The following is a 10,506-nucleotide window of genomic DNA, read 5'->3' on the forward strand; positions in this document are numbered from 1 at the left end:
CGCTCTCCTTGGCTGGAAGATGAGGCGTCGTCGCGCGCACCCGCCCAGCTTCCTTCCCACTCCTCTAAGGAGAAACACCGCCCTCCCGGTGATCTTGTGAGTGCTAGGGATGCCAGACCCCGGCCAAGACTGGGCCCCTCCCATTCAGCTTTCTCGCCGTGCGCCCCTTTGGTGGATGTTCATTAGTGAGTTACTAGGGATGTTTACCGTACACATTTGGATGTCATCCTCTCTGATCCACAGCCCTCTGAGGATAACAGTGGAAGGCCAGAGCAAGGGAGAGGATCTGTGATGAAGGATGAGTGGCTGGAGGGACAGATGGGTACCGACCGACTGTCCGAAAGGAAAGGCTTTGGGTAGGCATCTTGAGCCAAAACAGGAGCTAAACTCTTAAAGGGCTTAATGAATTAGGAAGGCGGGGACTAGCGGAATCGCACTCACAGTGGGTCTCAGGGTCTGAATGTGCAACCAAAGTAGTGACCTTCAATCTGCTGTCGGGGTGGGAGGCGGGGAGGAGGGCAGGCGACCACATTCTTTTCAAGGTCTTCAGGGCAAAAGGCAAGAGGGCTGCTGCTATATTCGCGTGCAGCCACAAGCTCAGGGGCTGCGCAGCAGAGCCACGGAGCAGCGCTCTGATGTGGTTATAGCACCCTGTGAGCACGTGTGGAAAGAGCCACCTCCGGCCTATACCTGGGGGACACCTGAGCATGGAGAGGCTGGGGCTTTGGTTTGGCTAACTTCCTCCCCACTCCTGCTCTGAGGAGGGAAGTCGCCAGCGTGTGTGTCGATTTAGTTCAGACAAACTCCAGAGCAAAAAATGTCCAGAAAATAGACGACCAACTGTCGGGGGGGGGTTTAAAAGGCTGGACCCCAAGCCCTTTAACATTGCACTGGATACCAAACTCAAAATCCAAGCCAGGTCAGTGAGTCTACAGGTCCAGGTGTTTTCTAAAAGTCTCTTCCTAATAGGCTCCTGTGTTGGAGTCCTATACTCCCGCCCTGCCCTCTGGAGAGCAGGCACGCGTGCACCTGGACCGGTCTGTGCTGCCTGCCTGCCCACTCAGGGCCTTCTTGCTGTGGCCCAGATGGTGGGCATCTGGGATGACAACCTACCTTTGGTAGCCAGGTTGGGAAGCGGATGCAAAAGCCATAATTATGGGTTTCTGCTTTGTGTGCCTGGAGGAAGTGGCTCTAGAAGGGCGAGACTTCCTGGCGGGACTCCCTGCCCACCCACCCATCCCTGCCCACAATGGCCAGCCAGGGGTCTCTTTGCTCAGAGGGACACTGGGTTCTGGTGCCTCACTGGCCTTTCTACACACTCCACTCATGTCCAGACTTTGTTTCACAAATCAATTCTATGTTTAGAAAACAGAGAGCCCTGAGCTGTCACCGCCCTGGTTCCAGCTCTGGCTTTGGCCACAACAGTCCTGTCCCCTCCAAGTCCCCTCCACTTGTCTTGGTTTCCAACTGTATAAAGGGAAGAGTGGAAGGCATTTGGCACTATGTTGACTCAGTGGATGATAAGTTTCTTGAAGACATGCTACCCCTTCCCCTAGGCCACCTTGGGCTCGGGGCATTGGGATAGGTTAGTGATCTTTCCTGCAGTAGATTCAAGTAACCCACACAGCTTTTGTTGGAGACTAAATATCCTGGTCCATGATTCTGTGTGTGGCTTAGGTGCAGCCTGGAACAGAGGTGGGTTCAGTCACTTTTTCCCACCCCCAGGATGTTCTGAACACTAGCAGAGTCTAGAAGAGAAGTAGGTTTTAGGAGCTCACCTCTTATTTTAGAGGAAACTAGAAGGCTCAGGAGGCTCAGCACTGCCTGCCGGCTGCATGGAGAGCACACTGTCCTCTTGTCATGTGTACTTCTTCATCCCATTCACGTACTTCAGACCCATTCATCCACCCATCCATCTCCATTCACTTCTCCTGGTAGCAACTTCTTATTGCTAGGCACTCTGCAAATCCATCAGTCCACAAGACACACTCCCAGAGAGCCGGGGTGTGCAGGAGAAAAGGCCAGGGATACACAAATGCCCGGCAGACCATCAAGGCCATTCTCCATGCCTTGATGGGAGAGGCCTTTTTTTGTCAGCAGAGACCACACTGTAGCAGAGTCCTAAAAGAGAAAGTCACGGGGATGTTGGAGGCCTGCCTGGCTCCTTCCCTCTTCCTTCTGCTTAAGTGATACTAGCCGTACTAGCCGCTTGTCACCCACCTACCCATTGCCTTTATATGTCCCATGCCATCTCCTTATAGCTGCTCTATCCTGTGATAGGGCTTAACGTATTTTTTTTTAAGTCGAGTCACAAAGATGTTAGCTTTGCCTGGGGTCATGTGATGAGTAGCACAGCCTGGAGTAACAAAGTGTCTTGGGCAAGGAGCTTTGCTCTTCTAATCCCCTCCATGACTCTCTCTGGCTCTCTGGAATCTTCTCAGAAAAAAAAAAAAAAGTGACTCTAAGGTCCTGGGGATGGTTATGAGAGAACTCCCCAATGGACTCTCCTTTCTGCCTCTGCCATGAACTGGGACCTAACTCACTCACTGTGCTTGGGAAACAGCCGGAGAATAAGCAGTAGGGTTCACCTGTCCTCCAGGTCCCTGGCTCCCTTACCCAGGGCTTCCAAGACCCGTGAATGAGCACCAATCTAGGGTGAAAACACAGAAGACAGAGAAATAGAAAGTCAGGGAATTCCCTCGGCCATTCACTCTTTACTGTGCAGAGCTCAAGTCCTCCTCTTGAGGAGATGCCCCCCTCTTGGATCCACAATCCCAAACTAAGCCCTTGAGGAGCCCACCTTTGGTGCAGGGAGCCTTTGGCAGCTGAGCTCCCAGCCAGAAGACTTTGGAGGTGTGCTCTGCCATGGCTAAGTGCCTGTCCTTGGCTTTGCCCCGGACTTACTCACTGGAGAGCAGCTGCAGCATCCCAGTGGCAGATGGCAGAGTTCAGGGATGGTGGGGAGCAAACAAGACATGCAGTCTTCACCTTCGTTTCCTGTCTCCGTGATGATTTGCCCCAGCACAGGCAGGAGGGGTGGGTGGGTTCCACATTTTTATCCCCAAGTATTCTCCCCAGGGAAAAGTTCCCTGTCTGTGGCCCCTGCAGAAACTATTTGCTTATTCTGAACTCAAAGCCCCTGCATCAGTCACAGATCCTTCTTAGTTTAGACCAACTTTCCATGCCAGGCCCAAGTTGCATTTGCATATCCCAGGCAGCCTTCTCCATAACAGATTGAAAGGCAGCTCTATAGATTGTACCCAGGAGAGCTTTCAACGTGGCTTTCAAAGTCACCTTGACTGTAGGGAGTTTGCTATGACCTGGGATCCTGCTACTTTGAAATCTGGTCTTAAAGCCTATCACAAGAGGTTGTCATGGTGGCTTCGGGGTACTGGAACTGAAAGAAACCCAAGATGCCTGTAACTGCCTCAGCCTTGATGGTCCTCCAGCCACACCCAGATATCTAGGCCTCCTGTGTGCTGAGAAGGGAACAAGGGCTCCCTTAGAAGTGGACTGCTGTGCAGCGCACATGATCCAAGAGAAAGCCAAGTCCTGCAGCAGAGAGCAGTGACTTGCAGCCTATAACTTGGCACCACAGTCGTCTCTGTGTCTGGCTGACCCTTTACTCTTCACCGAGGTCCAGAATGTCCTGGTTCTGTTCTGCTCAGGGTACCAGGGAATGAAATGAGGGGTGACATGAAGACAGTGTCCTGGCCACTGTCGGGAGCTCTGGGTCCCTGCAGCCTCACAAACCTAAAACACTCAATGTGTGCTCCAGAAAGCCAAGAGACCTGAACTTAAGCCATCTGTTTAACCTCTGGCTGCAAACCCCTTACTCTTCCTGGATTTGTATCCTGCTGAGACTGGGGACAAAGAAAGGTGGAGGAACCATGACAGAGGGACCAGGAAGGAGGATGTCCTCTGTCTAGAGAGGCAGGGTACAAGTTTAGATCTCCCTGAGAGGAGATGGAGGGAGAGAAGAGATAACCTGTAGAGACATCTACTCAACTCTTCCTTCTCTTCTGATAACAGGAGCTCCTCTACTCAGCCCCTAGGAAAACTTCACGAGTCTCTCCCAGAAAGACCTAGGACAGCAGCAATACGAATTCCAGAAGGTTCTGGCACAGCACCGGTGTATGTCCAGGATCAGGCTTCCTCAAGCTGCAGGAATTTCCCATGCTTAACCTATAACTAGGCTGCACAGGTTGCCCCCAGCAACAGCTCCGGCATTCACACTGGGGTCCTCAAAAGCCCTGGCCCCAGGCCTCTGGGCGTGGCCTGCTCTTTGGCCCAGACCACCCGGTGGGGGAGGGGAGGGCTGGTAATGGGAGAAGATAGAAGGGTAGCTTCTTTCCCAGAGGCCTCCCTCAGAGTACATTTCAGTGCCTCCTAGTCAGGACAAACTGCAGAAGATTTGTGGATAGTGCCATCTGCTGGCCAGAGCATGTAACAACACCTGGCTGCTTAAGCCCGGGACTATTAAACTGAGATGACCACATCCAGTGAAGTTAAAACAAACAAAACACTGCAAGATGAGGGAGGAACTATGGACTTCCTTTTTGACCTTAACAGAGTTGACCTCTATCCACAATTCCAGCATTCAGGGAGCAAAGAGATTTTGACTTTCCAACCAGCCTGGGCTGCATGATGATGATTCTTTAAATGGGAATAGGTGGGTGGGTGGGACTTTGTTGGAAGAGGTGTGGTCTGGTTGGAGGGGGTGTGGTCTTGTTGGAAGAGTTATTTCACTGGGGTTGAATTTTGAGGTTTCAAAAGCCCTTGTCAGGCACAGTCCTCCCCGCCCAGCCCCGCATCCCCCACCCCACCCCACCCCACCCCCCGCCTGAAACCTGAAGATCTGCAGATCAGGATGTAAAGCTCTCAGCTACTGTTCTACCATAGTGACAATAGACTAAAACTGTAAGTAAGCTCTCAAATGCTTTCTTTCATGCGTTGCTTTGGTCATGGTGTCTCTTCACAGCAACAGAGCAGTAACTAAGACAGCATCCAAAATTACAAATCAACAAGGACTTTTAGAATCAAAGCCGCCACTGTGCAATAATTTGGAATGCCCATTCTTCCAACCATGGTCAAAGAACTGAGTTTCTGTTCTAGATACACAAAGATGAAGTGGATAGCGCTGGTTCATGATTGTCAACTTGACACAAACTACAGTCACCTAGGAAGGTGAACCTCTAGTGAGGAGCTGCTTCCATAAAATTGGCTGGCAAGCATGTCTGAGGGACGTTTTGGTGATTAATGATTGATATGGGAGGACCCTGATTATTGTGGGCATTGCTACTCCTGGTGTTTCTGGATTGTACAAGAAAGCAAGCTGAGCAAACCATGGGAAGTAAGTCAGTAAGCGCTGTTCCTGCCTCCAGGCTCCTGCCTTGAGTTCCTGTGCAGGCTTCCCTTGATGACAGTTTGTAACCTGCAAGGGAGGAAAACAAAAACAAAAAACAAAAAACAAAAGAAAAACCTCTCCTCCCCTAGTCATGAAACATCATGACTAGTAGCATAGTAGTTACTATGTTACGCGTAGATACCATGTTACTAGTAGATAATAGTAACACGATCAGTGTCATAGTAACAGAGAAGCACACCAACACAGGGACAACCTTAACTGTGATCTGGGAAGGTGGGGCTGGGAGACCCAGAGCCTGCAGATCAGAAATACATAGAAACACCAGAAAGAAGCTTCTAGTCTCAGATGAAACTTTAAGCTAACACGGACCTACTAAGTCTCCTGATTCCTACGATAAATCCATTGAATAGGCAAGCTGACTTAGGTCTTGGGACCATGTGACAAAGACCTCTGGGAAATCTGTCTGCAGAAGGTACACTGATACTGTCTCACAGAGAACAGTGCACCTACAAAATTCACTTTTTATGATATGAGTGCACAATAATTTCAGGTGAATCAAATGACTACAGAAAACATGAACACAATAAGCATATTATGGGAATCCGTGCATTGACAGAGTTTGGATAGGAAATTTTTTCTTTTTTTCTTTTTCTTTTTAAGATTTATTTATTATATTTATGAGTACACTGTAGCTGGCTTCAGACACAGCAGAAGAGGGCATCAGATTCTATTACAGATGATTGTGAGCCACCATGTGGTTGCTGGGAATTGAACTCAGGACCTCTGGAAGATCAGTCAGTGCTCCTAACCACTGAGCTATCTCTCCAGCCCAGGGAATTATTTTCTAAGTACAATTACATTGTCGAAACCACTAAGAGTCATATTCACAACTGGAATTTAGTTGTAAAATCTTGAATCATGCATATAAAATATTCTAAGGGCAGAGATGACTTTAACTAAATGATCACACTCAACACTACCATCTCGGGGAACACGGATATCTTGGTTTCTCCTCACACCAATGATGGGCTCTTTCAACATAGTGTTCCCCAAGGTGCTATTCCGCAAACTCATGCTCCCCAACAACACAGTTCTGGGGGCTCTGTTGCACTGTTAGCAGTCATGTCTGCTATTAAGTGAGAGGGGAGTTTTGCTACTTTTTAAAAATAATCTGTCTCCCTCTTCCTGTCTCCCTTTCCTTCTCTCTTTCCCTCTCCTCTTCTTCCTCTCTCTCTCTCTCTCTCTCTCTCTCTCTCTCTCTCTCTCTCTCTCTCTCTCTGTGTGTGTGTGTGTGTGTGTGTGTGTGTGTGTGTGCGCGTGTGTGTATGTGTGTGCATGTGCAAAAGCCAGAAGAGAGCACCAGGTCCTCTGGAGCTAGAGTTGCAGGCAGTTCTGAACTATCTTCTGTGGGTGTTGGGATTCGAACTCAGGTCCTTTGGAAGAGCAGCAGAGACTTCTGTATGTCTTCCAGAAGTAAGTCACATGGCCCCTTTTGAGCCACAAGGGAATGTGACAATCACAGCAGGTAGCTTCTGACCTCCAGCGCCTGCCCTTCATTTTGCCTTGCTCCATTGCTTTGACCACTCTCAGCTCTGGCTCTGTTAGACCCATTTCTTCACAGAGAAAGCTAGAACAAGAACATTCACTTTTTCATTTCTTAAGGTCTAGTACTAACTCCTCCTGGCAGAGTTCTTTGTACCCACCTCCCTACCCCAAGCTGTTACTCATATGACCTCCATCTCCAAGGGTGTCTTCACATCCCCAGAGCCTGCATTCTCATTGAAATCTCCAATTATCCTCAAGTTGTCAGTGAACACACTGAGGTAAAAAAAAAAAAAAAAAAACGAGTCCCCTTCTGCAGTCCCAGGCCTGAGCAGAGCCCATGAGCACTGGCTGGATGACCAGCAAGGTGGTGTTGCCTCCCACTTTATCACATAGAGATGAGCAGACTCCTTGAGCATCAGCTAATGGACAGAGATAATGAGCAGCTCCTCAGACAGTCCACCCCACTAGAAACAAAGGGGATGCCAGGAGGTTAGGACAGCATTTGGACATCCTCCTGCAGAGTCTGAGTGTCCCTCACACTCCGCACAACCCTGGAGGCCTGACTCCCTCCGGGAGAAGCACACATGGAATGGTCCTCCCAGGGTGAGACCAGAGGGAGAAAAATCTTGTGCAGCATGGTCTTTGTTACCACTGCCTTAGCCGTGGAGTTGAGCAGGAAGCACACAATATCAGATTCAGATCCCACATTCCAGGTATTGTACACAATTATGCACTGGAGCCTGTGGGAGCCAGGGAAGCAGAAAATGGAATTGCTATCAAGGAAGCGGGTCACTTCCACAGGAATCCTGGGGTACTCCTGACAGGCACCAGGTGTGCTGAATTTCCTGTAGTGCACAGGACAAGCCCAAGTCACTGGGAAGGCAAGCTCATTAGCTCACAAGGTATTGGTGGCAGGCATGCTAGCAGCCTGAGGTTTCCTGGCAAGTCCCCATTATGGTTTCTGCTTTCCTAGACTCCCCCTCAAAATATCTCTTCAGAATCCTCATGAGGGAGCTGTCACCTGGAAAGACTAGGACCTAACATCCAAGTCTCACATCCCCAGATTCTGACCAGAGATTCAATCACCTCTATATCCCAGGTCCTGAAATCTTTCTTGTCCAAAACAGACTGATCATTTTACCACTTCAGGCTCCCCCAGGTGTCCAGCCACAAAAGAGACCACCATCTAGCCACTCACATGAGGCAAATCATAGCAGCATCTTTTTAAACTTTTACACACACACACACACACACACACACACACACACACACACACACACACACACACACATTTATTTGAGGGGGCAAGGTCTCATGTGTCTCCCAGGCTGACTTGGTCTCACTGTGGCGTGGAAGATGACCTTGAACTTCTGCTTCTCCTTTCCTTCAGCCCTCCTGAGTGCTGGGCTTATGGCCATGGATTTACATGGTACTGGCATGAAACGCAGGCCCTCATGTGTGGCAGGCAGACTGCTGCTCAGCCCTACAGCAGCATCTTGACTCCTCTGCTCATGTTCATGTAAACTCCCATCTCCTGCGGTTCTCATGCCTACTCCCTATTCTGCACCTCAGCAACCTTCACCATTTTCTCCACCCTAGGCTCCTCTGCCGTCTGTGCATCTCCACACCAGTGCCCATAGCTCAGCTCTTCAGGATGTTCCTTTGTGCACACTCCTCTGCTGACCTGAGATGACGTCAGTGCAAAGGCTAAGCTCAAACAAGCTGAGTACTTCATGCCCTGACTCTTGCGTCCTTCCTCTGCGCATGCGCAGACCCTACTGACTCCCTCCTGGTCTCAGGAACATTCCTAGTTTGCCAATTCTTGTTTCTCTAGGAAATTGCTCTTTCGCAAAGCCCTTTCTGACTCCACCTCGTTCTGCAATGGAGAAGGAGAGAAGGAGGAAGAGGAAGGGGAGGAGGAAGGGAGTGGAAGGGAAGGGTAGAAAAAAGAGAGGAGGTTAGGATGGGACAGGAGGGGAGGCTCCATTAAATCTCTGTGTTAATGCCTATGAGTGACATAATGGCTCAGTGAGTGACATAATGTCCCTTGCATGCCTGATCACCTCAATTCTATCCCCACCCCAGAATCCACGGTGGGAGGAGAAAACCAACTCCTGACATTGTCCTGGATCTCACAAGTGCAGGGTTAACTTCCCACACATACACACTGATAATGCTAATAATAACAACAATAATAAGTTTAACATCTAAAAACATCGACTATTGTCACCTTGTCTCTAGACAAATCCAAAACACTGCCAACAAAGTGCATGAATGTGTATGTTTCAAGAGGCAAAGTCTGAAGTTATTTTTCGAGCTTTTACAATTGACCGTGGGATTGATTACTTCTCTGAAGCACGTAGGATGATGATTTGAGTGGGCTGAGATGGTACCTAGAGAGCATGGCCACGGAGCCTGAAGAGGACTCATAATATGACATAATGTGTCCCTTTGGTACTTCTGGTGTGACCCAGCGTCTGTAGCTACTTATCACTGTAGCAGGAGAGAGCAAGGGGCAGACAGCAGTTTGTACCTGTCACCTGCCCCAACCCCGGTTCCACTCTCCTGGGCCACTGGCAGGAGGCAGGAAACGGCAGATACCTTCTCTCTCATTATTATGGAATAGAGAGTTGAATCTATTCCCAGTGGGTCCATTCAGTCAGAGGCATACAGAGGAAAATATCCAAGACCTCCTTCTCTATGCAAAGCAAGCCAGGCCAAAGCCAAGAGTATGTGTTTGGGGGCAGGGGACGGAGATCTGTTGTGTTCAATGCACAGCTCCCAAGCCTGAAGAGACAGAGTCCCAAAGGGGAAGACTCCTGTTGACTGAGTGATGGGTTGCATAAGTGAAAACGGCCCCAGGGAGAGAAGAGAGTGCTTTTGTAGCTAACCGTAGGAGAGAAGCCTGAAAACTAGCGGCTGGATTCCTGTAGCCTTAGAGGTTAAATGGCATGAGGTGCCAGACTTAAGAGGTGGCTATGGGGGACCTAGGGAGGGATGAGCAGCACAAGCCCCTCATTACTCAGAAGCCACAGATGCTGCGATGTTCACATCCGCTGCCACCAGGGGGCGGGCAAGGGCCGGGGAGGTGGTGCTGCGCCCGAGCGGGGCGGGACAGGGACGCAGCGACGCCTAGGACGCCAGATCCCGTGACCGTCCGCCAGCCCGCAGCCGACATGCAGTCCCCGGCTGTGCTCGTCACCTCCAGGTGAGCCAGACCCCCAACACGCACGATCCAGACATCCCAGCAGCTGATAGTTTACCCCGCTGCCACGCACACTGTCCTGTCGGTGAGGTGGCGCGCAGTCAAAAGTCCCCGTTTTACAGACAAAGAAACTGAGGTCTCCTAAAGGATCAAGCACTCACCCAAGACTCCAGGAAGACCTGGGATTGGTGAGATAGCGCTGTCTGGGACTGGGCCCAGCTTCCTGTCCCTGCGTACTTGGGGGTCATTTCTTCCGGTTCCCCAAACCTTTCTGCTCAAGCTATGTGTGAACAGCCCGATGCTAAGCACCAGGTACGAGGTGAATGAAAGGAGCTGTCCCTACAGATAATACCCGCACCAAAATGACTAGTGCTGCGGGGGGGGGGGG

The 10,506-nt window shown here is 50.2% G+C and overlaps 1 protein-coding gene across 1 annotated transcript in view; it reads left to right on the forward strand.

Annotated features, from left to right (window-relative positions):
- Positions 1-10,058: 10,058 nt before the first annotated feature.
- Positions 10,059-10,506, forward strand: part of Hs1bp3 (HCLS1 binding protein 3) — a gene marked incomplete at its 3' end in the record, with an annotated part of 30,874 nt that continues 30,426 nt past the window's right edge. Inside the window, exon 1 of the mRNA XM_031356901.1 lies at positions 10,059-10,121. Within this exon, the coding sequence (XP_031212761.1) occupies positions 10,090-10,121 (32 nt within the window). The remainder of the gene's footprint in view (positions 10,122-10,506) is intronic.

This window comes from Mastomys coucha, unplaced genomic scaffold (assembly GCF_008632895.1).
Source record: "Mastomys coucha isolate ucsf_1 unplaced genomic scaffold, UCSF_Mcou_1 pScaffold6, whole genome shotgun sequence".
NCBI classification, from domain to species: domain Eukaryota; kingdom Metazoa; phylum Chordata; class Mammalia; order Rodentia; family Muridae; genus Mastomys; species Mastomys coucha.